The 15347-nt window shown below is 37.4% G+C and overlaps 1 protein-coding gene and 1 long non-coding RNA gene across 5 annotated transcripts in view; one reads left to right on the top strand and one right to left on the bottom strand.

Annotated features, from left to right (window-relative positions):
• The window catches only part of PTPRG (protein tyrosine phosphatase receptor type G), a 766801-nt gene that overhangs the window by 13050 nt on the left and 738404 nt on the right, over positions 1 to 15347 (bottom strand). For all 4 annotated transcript variants that reach the window (XM_002758499.6, XM_002758500.6, XM_008981938.6 and 1 more), the window contains 8 exons: positions 13597 to 13769; positions 12096 to 12231; positions 11347 to 11493; positions 8266 to 8359; positions 7191 to 7267; positions 6560 to 6688; positions 2557 to 2703; positions 1399 to 1541 (listed from right to left, as the gene is read on the bottom strand). In XM_002758499.6, the coding sequence (XP_002758545.3) occupies positions 1399 to 1541; positions 2557 to 2703; positions 6560 to 6688; positions 7191 to 7267; positions 8266 to 8359; positions 11347 to 11493; positions 12096 to 12231; positions 13597 to 13769 (1046 nt within the window). The remainder of the gene's footprint in view (positions 1 to 1398; positions 1542 to 2556; positions 2704 to 6559; positions 6689 to 7190; positions 7268 to 8265; positions 8360 to 11346; positions 11494 to 12095; positions 12232 to 13596; positions 13770 to 15347) is intronic.
• Positions 1 to 15347, top strand: part of LOC108588442 (uncharacterized) — an 88294-nt gene that overhangs the window by 41106 nt on the left and 31841 nt on the right. Inside the window, exons 3-4 of the long non-coding RNA XR_008476751.2 lie at positions 8877 to 8934; positions 11215 to 11500. This is a non-coding gene — a long non-coding RNA (uncharacterized LOC108588442). The remainder of the gene's footprint in view (positions 1 to 8876; positions 8935 to 11214; positions 11501 to 15347) is intronic.

The raw sequence follows: 15347 nt of genomic DNA, 5'->3' as shown, positions 1-15347 counted from the left end.
TAGTATTTAACTGATGGTGGTTTTTCTTTTCCTGTTTCCTTACTCTAAAATATAAGATTAGGTACATTACTGATTTCAGGACATAATACCTCGGAGTACTACCATAACGGCAAAACCAGTCATGTAACTGGGCAGTAACATTAGAATTTAATGAAAAGAGATGATAAGAGCTAGTAAAACCCAGCAGAATTCTAGAAAATGCCCTGACTTCATGTTTTAACTGCATACCACAAAGTTTCATAGTTCAGTAGCAAGTCCTCAGTTATTTTGGCTGGCTGTGCTATTTCAACACTGTTGGTGGTTGTCACATTTCCAGTGATCTTACTTAGTGTGCTATTTAATTAATGTTTCAACTGTAATGCTTTTCAAATCTTAATTTTTCATCTAACTAAGAATCAGGCCAACATTTTTAAAGACTATAAAATTTTTTGGAAGCTGCTAGTACACATTACTTCAAGTAGGAGAGTACTATGCTTTGAGGTGTAGGTGCTGAGTCCTTGTGTACTTCATGTTATAGCATTAGTGCAAGGGAAAAAAGGCTTTACAATAAGCTTCACTTTCAAATTTATTAATACTGTATGCTACTTGGGTAGTTGGTAATTTAATGAACATAATGGATACTGCTGACCAAGAGCTACCTTGGAACTAAAATAAAAATGGTCATGTATAATTGATTCCCTATTGGCTAACGGTTTGTGAGATTTGAAACGATTCAATTACACAACTGACTTACAGGCTGATTCCAGCCATGAAGTTTGGCTCCAAATATCCATATACAATAAGATATATCTATGACCCTTTCCTTCTTACTGAAGTGCAAAGGTGCTGGGTTGGGATACCATTCTGACACTTAGAAGCTCCGAGACTGGGGGCAAGTAATTTTTCTGAGATTTGTATTCTTTATCTTTATATCCCAAAGGACAGTACTGTAGACTTTAAAACACATTATGAACTTTAAATATCATCATTAATTCTAGTAGCTTTATCCCTACTGATCAACTAAATCATCTCTTAAAAGGTTATTTCCCTAACAAGTGTTTGAAATTTAGTGTAAGGATTTTTAAAAAGTATTTAATTAATGTAAACAGTTACTACTTCTTTGTTACTAAGACATAAAACCTCTAAATGCATGCAGGTCTACTTTTGTTGGCTAAGATACAATACTTTCCCCTTTCCAGAACATATACTCTAGAAGAACCTGGAGCATTGGAAGAGTTTGACTTATTAAAATGTAAACAGAGCAGTAACACTTTGTATCTGTCCACATTAGAAGTAATACAGAGTTGTCACAACCTGAGGTTGGGGATAGGTTTTAAAATTCTGGCTTCATTTTCAACAAGACATTCAACAACAACAAAAAAACTGTTTACATCTTAAACTTAAGAAACAGATACATACTCATCATGAACAATGGTGGGACCATCCCTTGTTAAGGCCTCTTCCTTGATGACATTGATAAGTTCAAAGGTACTACTTATGGGGGCATCTGGGTTAGGCCATTTGGGACACTGAAAGTGCCGAACTTCTAGAACATAGTCATCCTGTAACCAATACAACATGAGTCAAATCCCTTCCTTTATTTCACATATCTACAATCTAATAACTAGAACTTGCTCCTGAGAAAGCATGTGGTACAGGTAACTCTCAACAATGTCAAGTTAACCAAACCACAGCTGGTAAGAAGAAAAATACGAGGGAGGTCTGCTTGCCTTAAAACAAAGAAACAAAAACAAGTATGGCTGGACACAGTGGTTCATGCCTGTAATTCCAGCACTTTGTGGGGGCCAAGGCAGGAGGATTGCTTGAGGCCAGGAGTTCAAGACCTGCCTGGGCAACACAGGGAGACCTCTGTCTTTAAAAAAATTAAAAAAAATTAACTAGGCATGTGGCACGTGCCTGGAGTCTTTGCTACTCAAAAGGCTGTTGTGAAAGGATTACTTGGGCCCAGGAGTTTGGGATTACACTGAGCTTTGGTCATACCTCTGTGGGTAAGACCCTGTCTCAAAACAAACCAAGTAGGGCCTGCTAGTAAAACAACTTCATTTGGCTTAGTCAAAAATTTCAAGTGACAATAAATTATCAAAGACCTTATAGCCTACTCTATTTTCATATTTATAAAATTAAAGCAAAACAAGGAAGGGGTAAGGAGCTCATTATCTAAATTACTAATAGAAGAGGCCTTCCCCTTACTTATCCCATGAGAAGGCAGCCAAATATTTACTTAAAAAACCTTAGTATTATCATCTCTGCAACACATTGCAAGACTTACATTTCTGATGGCAAAGAAAATATTGAGCCCTAGTATATTGTTTTTATAATTAGGTCAACAGACCTATTTGTATGCATGCTCAGTCAGAGGAACCATTACATTTCATCTAGCCAGCTGGAAAAAGCAAATATTTGAAGGAATTAAAAAGGAAAATGTACATATTTAAAATTAAGTCTTACTCAAATGCCTGAGCCTGCCTTGAGGGTGGTAAATTACTTCATTATTACTTAGAATGATGATCCAGGGCCCGGGTACGGCTATTAGTGAGGAACTGAGGGTTAGGTTACCTGTGTAGCTTCAAGGATAAAGTCATGGATGATAATTTGTTCTTCATTAGAGAGGCACAGTCTGTCTTTGCTGATAAGGGTGACGGTAAAGGCCTCACAGTTCATGGATTCTTCTCGACTTGGCCAGTACACAAACTCATCTTCTGCCTTTGGGAACCAAAAAAAAAAAGCCTCTGCAGTTCTGCCAAACATTTGTTTTTTATTTCTTGCATACTGATTTTGTCATTCCCCATACCTCTCAAGCCATCTTTTAAACTGAGTTGATAGAATTATATGTTCCCATCTACTCACACCAACTTCACTGGTTATTGTATTCTATTGTAAAATATATTTTGAGTTTCCTAGCACCTCTCATCTGTTACTGTAGCAATCTAAAACAATCCCTCTATAGGGGACTTATTACCCCAGTTGAGAAGTGTTCTTTAATATAACTGACATAGTAAAAAAAAGGAAGCAGGATCTAGGCCAATTAATTTTTTAATTTCACAATTGCTTAAGCAATCAAGACATGCTAATTATTTCCTATGGATTATGTTAATAACAAAGGACTTTCATAAACATTACCTTAATTTTTACAATATTCTAGTAAGACAAGAGACTTTTAAAAGAAGTTTTCTTGTATATTTTTAGTGTGATGATGTGGGATACATACATATAGATAGTAAAAAGGTAACTATAGTTAGGAGCAAATTAACATACCCATCATCTCACTTTTGCTTTTGTGGCAGGAACAACTAAAATGCACTCATATTGGTATGAATTCCAAATACAGTACAATTTTATTACCTGTAATCCTCATGTTAGACATGAGATCTGTAAACTTGTTCTTCCTCATCTGTTGTTTTGTATCCTCTTATTTTACATCTACCCATTTCCTCCCCACCCCATAATTTCTTTATCCATTTCTACATTGATGGAAACTTAGGTTGTTATCATATCTTGGCTGTTGCTAATAATGTTGCAATGAATAGGGGAGTGCAAATATCTTGATTTCATTTCCTCTGGGTATATGACCACAAGAAGGACTGCTGGGTCTTATGGTAGTTCTATTTTTAATTTATTTAGAAACCTCCAGACAGTTTTCTCTCTTGGCTCTACCAGTCTACATTCCCACCAACAGTGTATGAGAGTTTTCTTTTCTTCATTAACCTTGCCAGCATTTGGTATCAAAAATTTTGATTTTTCTGAATAGCTATCCTAACGGATGTGAGGTATTTTGATTTGCATTTCCCTGAAAATTAATGAGGCTGAGCACCTTTTCATATACCTATTGGCCATCTTTATGTCTTCTTTGGAGAAATGTCTGTTCAGGTCTTTTGCCCATTTTTAAATCAGGTATTTCATGATTCTGCTATTGAGTTGTATGAGTTCTGTACAAATTTTGTATATAACCCTGAGGAGATTATCATCTGTCTTTACAGATGAGGATATAAAGGTTTTGGGGAGTGGGGGTCCATAAATTATCTAAAATCACACAGCTAATAAATGGTAAGGGATAGAACTTTTTTGGAAGATTATGTGTGAATAAGTAGGTTGGATGTATGTACAAGACAGTCTTTAAAAGAAAAGTAAATCTGTCAATGTTATATTTCAAGAGGGGATAACACAGAAAGTCTTTCAGCTTTCAATCAGGCAAGCTTTAAATGTTCATCCATTTTAAGATTAAAAATAGATATGCAGGCTTGGTACTTGAATTCTATCCCTAAAAACTATGGATGCCTAACAGAAAGTTAATTGTTGCATAGGTGAAATATGATTATGATTGTATACCCCTGTTTTCTAATTGGCTTAAATGGCAAACTGTAGTTCTCCTGTAATAGATAGGTTTCTATGGGCATTTTCCTGAAGATGCCTCGCTACTATCATTGAAGTCAGAATAATTCTGAATAATGTTCAAAACAAAGAAGGCTTTGTTTAATCTTACATTGTTGCATTAGAAATGAGCCAACAGTCCAATAAGACTTATCACCCTTTCAAGTTTCGATATAGCTTATTGCCAAGTACATTTTTATTTTTAAAGCTAAGCATAAGGGGAAACAGATTAGCAATTGGGTTTAGTCTATACAAAAGAAGTCTGTAACTGTCGTGGGTTTTAATAGGTTTTGTCCAAGGACACAGATACCAAACACAGAAGGTAATGAACAGGGCATCTAAATGCAACAAATATGCACAGATGTAGCATAGGATTCATGAGTGAATGTGATCCCAGGGAAATTAACCTGAGCCTTATTTTCCATATCTGAAAAGTGGGAATAAAAATTACTTACCTTAAAGAAATACTATCATCATAACATGAATAGTAAATTAATGAGCTAAAGGGATTTGAATTATGGTAGAAGAAAGGTAGAAGAATGGTTCCTCTTGAAAGTCTAAGAAAAATAACTACTACTCTTAATTTAGCAGGCACACTGGTCTCATGACTGTTTCGCTTACAAGTATATTTATAGATCAAAGACATCTGGGCATCTACATCAGTATTTTGTGTTAGAAACCAGTGACTTTTGGGCTCCTTAGAGAATTATGACCTCGTAAAGGTATAGCAGTAATAATACAACAAACAAAAAGAACTCAGAGATATCAATGTTTAGGAAACACTGTGCAATGATGAAACTTTCCATCTCAGAACTGAGAGGTCAGTTGTATATGATTCCAATCTAGCCTTCCAAGGCCTCAGAGAGACACTGAGATGGCATATTCATATATCCTTAGTGTCTGCAGAACACGTACCCACTTATTTGGTCCAGCAGTCTCCACATACAAATGAGCTGCTGGGTAGACACTTTAGGGTGATTGCCCTTTGTTAGGTGACAATAACAAAATACTGATTCATCCAACAAATGAATGTTTTAACAACCCTAAGTGCCTCCAATTTCCACATGCCAAACCGAATAGACCCTATTGCCAGCTAATTTGAAAATTTACACTCCAGCTTTTAGTTTAAGATTCTCAACTTTATTGCCATTCCATCATACAGAAGCAGTCTTGGTATCCTGAAGCTGGAGCAAAATGCGACAAAGTGAAGAAGTTCCTACTGACTGGGCACACAGTCAAATGCATGTCACCAAGACTGGGGGTTCAGTCACATGCTGTTCTTCCTTGATTAAAAAACTCATTAATCTGACTATCATAAAGGCAGATCCTCACTGTTTTTGTTTTTACCTTACGGGCTCACATGTCCACATAGTTACTTTTGTAGACTCAGCTAATTCTGAAACTTAAGTATCCAGGAGATCTAAGAAGAAACATTTAAGTCTGTTTTATAAACTTGCTCGCCCTTCTGTATAGAGACTGAAATACAGGAGGTCTAAGGGAGGGGAAAGTAGTAGCAGCTTAGTCTTAAAGACCTTTAAGTTGGAGCGAGATAGCCTATCCCTGCAGGAGATCTGACTTACCTATATAAGAGGAAAAGATACATCATCAGTACTTTTGATACAAATTTTGGGGGTAGGATATACAGTACAATTATTAAAAGCACAGTCTCTGGCGACATATGACTCAGGTTGAAATCCTGGCTCCAGATACTTATGTGTGTTCTTGAGCAAGTTTGTTCCCTCAGTTTTCTTAGCTATCATGTGAGAAAATAATAGCACCTATGTCTTAAAATTGTTGAGGATTAAACAAGTTAATGTATGTAAACATAGTTACATACTCAATACCTGTAAGCTACATTTATTACTTTTCAAAAGTGACATAGAGCAGGTAAGATGTTGATTTAAAGTCATGTATTAATGAGGTTACTAAAAGGACCTTTTCAGATCCTTCTACCACACTGCCACAGACAGTAGAATTGAAAGGTGATATGAATAGCATCAGAGAATCAAGTGATGGAACTGATAGAGACAGTATTATGAGACTATGGAAGGAATCTCTATAGACTTCAAGATAAGAATTTTAAATTCCCTCCCTAGCATATATGGATACTAGCTCTATGGCGAAGTATCAAAGTAATTTATGCTTGTAGCCTCATGGGCTCGTTAATATATAGCAGATGTGCTTTGCTTACCAAGCTCTGGTTGTCTGGCAGCATGACAATGATCTGTGCGTTATGATCCCAAATCATTCGCCAGAAATCTTTCGTAGTATGTGGCAGAGGATGCTGAGTTATAATAAATTCATTGCTCCTATAATAGCCCTTCAGTTGGGAAGACAAAAAAAGTCAGTGAATATGAGTGTTTTATCCTAACTTTGTGGCAGTACAATATATTCATGAAATAAGATAGTGTTGTTTTGACTACACTCAAATAATTGAGAAAGGCATTCAGTATATTTGGCTAATTTTTAGATGTACTTCGGCTAGCATTGTACAGACAATTTTCTCTCCATGTGCAGTTCGCTTCTAGTTACCCCTGCTGTTTTCACTTAACAGAAATTTCAACAGTTATTCAAAGACTAGATGTATGAAATTAACAATAAAATTGATTCCTTAAGAAGCATTTTGCTTAATTTAAGCATTTTTGTACCCCCACTGATTAGGTTTCTTTTGCTGGAAGTTCTAAGATACAGAAATCTCTACACTTTCCATATTACACACTGAGAAATTATTTCAAAAATGAAATCAGTCACACAGGTGGTATCTGCTCTTTAACACCTTTCAGTTTAATTGACTTTATTTATAATTAACTGTTGACTCTCACCATGATATAAGAAGCATTTATGTAATCTGTTCCTTTCATTCCAGGCAATGGTGCAAGACCCACTCGAGCACGCTCAGCTATCATATGGAAAAAACAAAAACACCACATTTGCCTTATTATACACACAGAACCTACAGCTCTTTCTGAGATTTGCTTGATGAATAACATATCCTCCTGGCTTCCCTTTCTAAGACTTATCTATATTTTTAAACAAGCTAAAGTGTTATCAGCTGAGGCAGAATGTAAAATGAAATTTTGCTGCACATACACGGAAGGACACAGGCATTGTAGGAATACAGGTTTACTGTGGGAGAGAGATTTTACAGAAGATCAATAACAGAATACTCTATATGGACACAACAGAGGGTTTCAGATAACTTTTGACTCTAGTTTCTTATTCCTACAATTATACCAACATGTACTTTGACCCCCAACCCCTTCTCCATCTCTTTCTGTTCATGATGGGCTTAGAAAAGGGTGGTCTTTTTCATTAGAGATAAATCTCCCCAATGATCACCTATGTATATGTCTACAGCACACAGACAGTATCCTCTGCTATGTCCTGAGTTATTTACACAAAGGTCACCACCAATCAACAGCACTTTGATCTCCACAGCCACAGTAACTGAATAATATAGTTCCAGTTGTAAGATTAATCCAAGATTCTAAGTTTTAAAGGAATGTTAATGCCACAGCTGTAACAGCTTTATTATTGTTTTATGTTATAATATGTTAGAAGTAACCCAATTCTTGCATTCCAAGGTGAAATGAAGCTATATTCTACATCAGATAGATGAAGCAACTTGCTGACTCTGACAGCCACCTCTCCCAGTTTCATCAAACTTCCTTAGTTGAATGAGCATAACATTTTCCCTTTCGGTAGTACCAGGTAAGAGGCTGGTGTAGAGTCATATATTAATGAGGTTACTAAAAGGACATTTTCAAAACCTTCTACCACACAGCCACGTACAGTACAATTGAAGGGTGCTATCAATACCATCAGAGTAGTAGTTGCCTCTGTACTTAATACATACAATCCAGTTTAAAAGATCACTAACTGATTTTAAGGTCTTACATGGCACAACTGAAGAGTTTCTGTTCTTTTCTTTGTTACACTCTTTCTGAGCACTAAAACATTCCACATATTTTGCATTACATTGTGTGACCAGCTGAAAAAGAAAGCAACATTTTAGTGTTCATTCAGAGATAAAACTAATAGCATCTGCTTGACACTTTGGCAAAAATCCCAATCATTAGATTACTGATAAATGTTTAAGACCATTTTTGTGCCCCAAAGAACCTTTGAAGACACAGGGTCTTCCTTGCTTGCCCAGGCTGGAGTGCAGTGGCACGACTGTAGCTCACTCAAAGTGTGTTCCTCCCACCTCAGCCTCCTGAGTAGCTAGGACCACAGGTGTGCTGTCACCACAACCAGCTAATTTTTAAAATTGTTTATAGAATTGGGGTCTTCCTATGTTGCCCAGGCTGCTCTGGGATGACAGGGGCTGGGATTATAAGAGCTAAGATTACAGGTGTAATCTACTACACCCAAAGAACACTCGGGCTTCCCTAGGGGTACTTCTCTCAGTAATTTTGATTGCATCTTTCTTATTTCTACTATCAGGCCCTAAACAGGTACCATGTGCAATACATATTTATAGAACTATGTGGATTTTTCTGTTACAGTGATGTCATTGCTGTTATGAATTTTTTTTCTGGATTCCTCATTGCACAAAAGACCCAAGTAAGTCTACATTAAAAAAGATGGTTTAATGTTATTTATTATAAGCTAATATCAAGTTTCTTGAAGATAAAGGAACACTTAATTAGTTCTCAGTACATTTCTGTTGAACTAACCTTGATCTGAGGCTGTTATAAGAAACAGGCCTAATAGTTTGGTTATTATTCCTGTTAATGTAGATTGGGTGAACCATTTTGTCAATCCTATTTTGGGGGGGCATCTGGCGTCAGTATTAATGGAATATATGAGACCAGCGTTCTTCTCCAGATGCTTTAGTAAAACTCATGGTCCCTGGATATAATTTTCAAGTTTCTGATTCTTGTTTTTTTCTTCGTCTTGAGCTCTAAAATGGTTAGTGCCTGTGTCACATTTCTTCCATTAATTTTTAAAGTATGTATAAACAAATATTACAGAAATGAAAAAGGCAGAATTTAAGAAATGTTGGTACTTAATATTTTATAAGAACTCATGTTAAACATTTAAAATGATACATTGTGTCCTCATTATTAATTACCCCATAGTTTTATGGTAATCAAAATTTTAAATGACCTAAAAATTTAAAAGGACTTTTTTTTTTTTAATTTTAATTTTTTTTTTTTGAGACAGAGTTTCGCTCTTCTTACCCAGGCTGGAGTGCAATGGCACGATCTTGGCTCACCGCAATCTCCGCCTCCTGGGCTCAGGCAATTCTCCTGCCTCAGCCTCCCGAGTAGCTGGGATTACAGGCACACGCCACCATGCCCAGCTAATTTTTTGTATTTTTAGTAGAGACAGGGTTTCACCATGTTGACCGGGATGGTCTCGATCTCTTGACCTCGTGATCCACCCGCCTCGGCCTCCCAAAGTGCTGGGATTACAGGAGTGAGCCACCGCGCCCGGCCCTAAAAGGACTTTTATGATTGAACTCAGTGAAAGTAAACTATTTTTCATTTCCTATCACTTGGTATAATTTGCTTGGCAGTCTCACCTGTTCAGCTGAGATTCAAATCAAAGTTTCAGAGTCAATGGAAAGTTTTACCATGAAAACTAATACTGTAGAGTCATCTCATTCTTTGAATCTTGATACAAAGGGAGAAACTATTTACATATAGAACAATGTGCAAAATAGAATTTAAAAGACAAATAGGAAAGTGCTTGGTAACTGGAGAGAAAGGCAGTATGTGCACGTTAAAAGCAATTTTGATGTATTATCAGATGACCGTCTTAATTATTTTAATAGTACTTATAATCTCTCTTTTTCACCTTCACTTTAGCCAATCCACATAAACCTTAACTGCCTTTTTTTTTTTTTTTTCTGAGACAGAATCTCAGCTCTGTTGCCCAGGCTGGAGTACAGTGGCGTGATCTCGGCTCACTGCAACCTTCACCTCCTGGGTTCAAGCAATTCTCCTGCCTCAGCCTCCCAAGTAACTGGGACTACAGTCCTGCCACCAAGCCTGGCTAGTGTTTTTTTTTTTTAAGTAGAGGTGGGGTTTCACTGTGATAGCCAGGATGGTCTCCATCTCCTGACCTCATGATCCACCAGCCTTGGCCTCCCAAAGTGCTCGTATTACAGGTGCGAGCCACCTCGCCCGGCCTTTTAACTGCTTTTAAGCTTCTTCATGTTCCCATCAAAGAAAAGAGGTACAATCAAAACCATTTAGGAAAAGTTACCAAAGGTAATTCTTTTTTAATTTCTAAATTATCTTTTGGATTAGTTTTTGAAATAGGCATATTTTTAGGACAATATATCTACAGGTAATCATTCTTTTTTTTTTTTTTTTGAGATATTCTTTCTCTGTCACCAGGCTGGAGTGCAGTGGTGCGATCTCGGCTCACTGCTGCCTCCACCTCCACCTCCTGGGTTCAAGTGATTCTCCTGCCTCAGCCTCCTGAGTAGCTGGGAATACAGGCAAGCCCCACCATGCCCAGCTAATTTTTTGTATTTTTTAGTAGAGATGGGTTTCACCATGTTGGCCAGGATGGTCTAGATCTCTTAACCTCATGATCCGCCCACCTCGGCCTCCCAAAGTGCTGGGATTACAGGCATGAGCCACTGCGCCCAGCCAAGTAATGATTCTTAATAATTAAGGTAAGATAGATAAGTTCAGAAAAGATATAGGATATTTTTTGGAATGAACGAGTGACTTTAAAGTACTGTGTCATTATGGTGAGGGGCTGATGTTTACATTCAGATAAAGTCATAAATTGCTCAGAAAAAAAATACAACACTGTACTATCTACTTGAATACCAATGATTCATACATAGGTCAAAACTGTATTTTCTTTTTCATTACATTTCAGGCATACAAGGAGTACAAATCTACTTCACTGCAGACATGTAGACATTAGTGCAAAGAAGATATAACCTCCAAACTCAAGGCATTTAAACACTTTTTTGGCTTTATGCCAAAAAAAACTTATTCAAAGCACTACCTTGAATTGCTTTTCCAGTCGTGTCTTTCCTCCTACTCCTGGTATAAGGATGCTGTTAACATAGCTGTGCAGCTGACTTGAAGATACTTCAGTCTCCTTTCCAAGAATGGCTTCCAACAAGGCATCATGGATGAAAATGTACTGCTCCTAAGAGGTACAATATATGGTAGTCACTCAGGGAGTGTTAAGGGTTAGCCACTCATTCATGAAGTCTACCTTAGTTTAATTCTGCCCCTGACAGGGACCTCCCAGTGAATTCCTTCAGGCACTTAGAGCTAGGTGATTTGTTCCAATACTCAACTTGCTTATCACTCCTAACTTATTTTAGGGTAGAGACTGTGTTAAGTTTAGCTCCATATTCTATACTGTGCCTGGATCACAGTATTCTGTACTGTTCAATAAGCAATCAAGAAATCGTTTTCAATGATGGGTTTTAGAACCATCCTCTCCTATGTGTTTCTCAGGCCAGACAACATGTTTAACTCCCACTATCATCTAACGCGGCTCTCGAAACAACTGTATCTGCTTTATAAGTGCTGGTGTAGTTATTTAGGAATCCAAATATTAAGATCCATACAGAAATGTAAAACTGTGATCCACAAAACAGTATCATGGTCAGAATATCTACTACTACAAACCTGTAAATTCCCGCAAGCCCTAAAAGAATGAATCTGTCTCTTCACTATCATTTACCTTTCAGTTGAAGCGTGTGCCACAATCTCATGAGGACACTGGCAACTGCTCCTTACCTCAGTTTGGACGAGGTAGTTACGCTGTGTCCTGATATGCTTCAGGAATCCCAGGACATTAACTGTGCTTTTGTCTTTTATCTGTTGCAGCATGCTGTCTATTACAATATAGGTGCCTGTCCTGCCCACACCAGCACTGTAAGAAATGAGGACACTCAACTGACACTTTTGTTTTATCATACTGTTAACTTTGATTCAAAAAATTACATCTAAATCCCATTTATTTTATTATTATTTTTTTGAGACAGAGTCTCACTCTGTTGCCCAGGCTGGAATGCAGTGGTGCAATCTTGTTTTGCTGCAACCTCTGCCTCCCAGTTCAAGCAATTCTTGTGCCTCAGTCTCCCGAACAGCTGAAATTATAGGTGTCCAACTTTACACCCAGTGAATTTTTGTATTTTTAGTAAAGACAAGGTTTCACCATGTTGGCCAGGCTGCTCTCGAACTCCTGACCTCGGGTGATCTGCCTGCTTTGGCCTCCCAAAGTGCTGGGATTACAGGCATAAGCCACTGCGCCCAGCCTAAACCCCAGTTAGATAACCTAGTAAAGTTGATGTAGGTTATTCACTTAGCATTTGCAACATAAATCACAAACAGGCCACATTTGTTTGAGTACCAAAGTGCGGGGGGGGGTGCGAAAAGAGGGGCAAGAATGCATTTGCAAATCAAACAATAAAAGCATTTTTAAATAACCAACTAGTCATTTAGTGTAGTTGACAGAAAACAAGCTTTATACAAGCATTTCCCAGTGCTTTTGAAAAGGTATTTTATATGGAACTTATAAACTAAAAATTTAAAAATGAAATCTTTTCATACATACGATAAATGTTATTTAGAAGAACTTTTCAGAAAAGCCATTTACAAAAACACAATCTCTAGTGTGGAAAGTTCTTACCTTGTGTTTAATACCAGATTCTTATTTATTAGGATAAGCCTACAATTTTCCTATCAACAATGGGGATTTTTTTTTTTTTTTGAGTCAGGGTCTTGCTCTATCACCCAGGCTAGAGTGCAGTGGTGCAAACACAGCTTACTGCAGCCTTGACCTACTGGGCTCAAGGGATTCTTCTGTCTCAATCTCCCATGTAGCTGGGACTACAGGCATGTGCCACCATGCCAGCTAATTTAAAAAAAATTTTTTTTGTAGAAAAGAGGTCTCACTTTGTTGCCCAGGCTGGTCTCAAGCAATCCTCCCAACTCAGCTTCCCAAAGTGCTGGGATTATAGCTGTTGGCCTCCACGCCTGGCTGATATTATTAATAAGATAACTTTATAAAAAACTAGAGATTGATCTAATTTTTTAAAAGTCACAGAAGCAGCAGATGAGTTCTTAATGTTATAGGAATAGAGCCTCTTTAAAACTATTGCAAGTCTTACCCATCCCAGTTTCTAGTGGAAGATTCAGCTTCTAAGTTAAAGCAGTAGTAGTCATTGTGGTCCAAGATCACTGAGTCTTAAGTCCCGTGCCCCACCTACTTCACAGATTGAATCCCAGGCCCTACCTGCAGTGCACCAACACAGGGCCCATTTCTGGCATCCGAGCTGCTGAGGATCTCCTCACGAAAGTCAGTACTGGAAGAGCATACTCGGGAACTCCCATGTCAGGCCACTGTGTATAGTGATACTGGATCACTATCCTTTCATTCTGACGACCCTTGGGATTTCCCTTCTGACCCTGTGAGAAAGGTGAAGAAAGATGTCTTTAAGGTGAAGGGTGGACATTCTGGAAAAAGTAATATAAGGCTATCAGGACACATGACCACTGATCTTATTCACCCTCATCACTTTTCCCAGGCTAGGTTATTTCCTCTTGTAGCCAACTTTCATGCCATTAAATGGAGACATTACCAAGCTGTATTTGAAGTATCACTATCACTAGAAGAGAAGACTAAGACTATACTAAGAACGAACATTTATTATTTAGTATTACTTTTTTTGGATTTAGAACTATCTAAAGCACTTGTATTCTTCTTGCAAGTCCTCCATTTCCTGACTTTCTGCCCCAAGTCCAGATCTTAGTACTTTGCTTTCACTTCTCTGTGGGCTATGATTCCCATTCCCTCTCCACTGTCCAGGCTGGACCTTCAGGAGCCAGAGTGCTGGTTGCTGCTATTAACTATCCAGGAAGTGATGGGAAGATTCTAAGTGTCGAATACTTCTGTCTTTAGAGTCAGAGGCAATGTCTCAGAGGCAATGTCTCATTTATCTGTCACTTTCATAAATGACTTTTTCAGAGTTTTCTCTCTTAAGTGACTGAACTTTTTACATAAATTTTAAGTACTTTAGATGAAAAATTTCCCCCAAATCGATGACATGCTATATGCTTTCTTATTATCAATACCTCAATAATTTCTAAATTTTTTTAGATGACTCAGGGTCATTAATCAACATTGAAGCTTGAAGAGTGTCTGGTCCTGTGCTATTATACATAGGCCCATGATAGCTTTAATTCTTTGTTAACTCATTTTTCTACTGTTTCCTGTATGTAAAACACCTAAAGTTCCTACTTGACTTCTTCCTCTGACTTAAGCTATTTCTAAAACAAGAGTAGGTGGGCCCTGTTTAAATACCTGAAAGATTCCCATTAGTTGGGATTTTTAAGTTTTATGCTGGTTATTGATTATCTTGAGCCAGCCAGCAGGTCTATTTTATAACAGAGAACACAGATGTAGTGCTACACTACTGATATTCATGTTATTTCTTCCATTTTGGGAAATAAACATACATTGAAGGGAGTGTTAACCTGGGATCACAGATGGGCTTTGGAGCCCCTGAATTTTATATAAAAATGTGAGTAAATGTGAATGTAAATGGGGCAAGGAGGGTACAGTTTTACCACATTTTCCAAAATGTCCAAGACACCAAGAAAACAAAATTATCCCATTGCTGCAAACAACTGCCATCCCTAAGTTCTGTGGAAGAACTACATTTTTTAATGAGCATCTATTTACAGTTCTTAATACAGTAGTTTTTCCGTATCTGCAGTTTCACATTCTTGAGGTCAACCACAGTCCAAAAATATTACAGTATTTTAAGAGAAAGTGTATATATTTATATAACTTATTACAGAATATTATTGTTCTATTTCTTATTATTAATCTTTTACTGTGCCTAATTTATAAATTTTATCATAGGTATGGATGTATAGGAAAAGACACCATATGGAAAAGACATTGTATAAATAGGCTTCAGTACTATCTGAGGTTTCAGGCATCACTGGGGGTCTTGAAACATACCTTACACAATTAAGGGG

Source organism: Callithrix jacchus, chromosome 15 (assembly GCF_049354715.1).
Source record: "Callithrix jacchus isolate 240 chromosome 15, calJac240_pri, whole genome shotgun sequence".
NCBI lineage: Eukaryota > Metazoa > Chordata > Mammalia > Primates > Cebidae > Callithrix > Callithrix jacchus.
The sequence above is the reverse complement of the archived record's forward strand: the minus strand, read 5'-3'. Positions and strand labels throughout refer to the sequence as shown.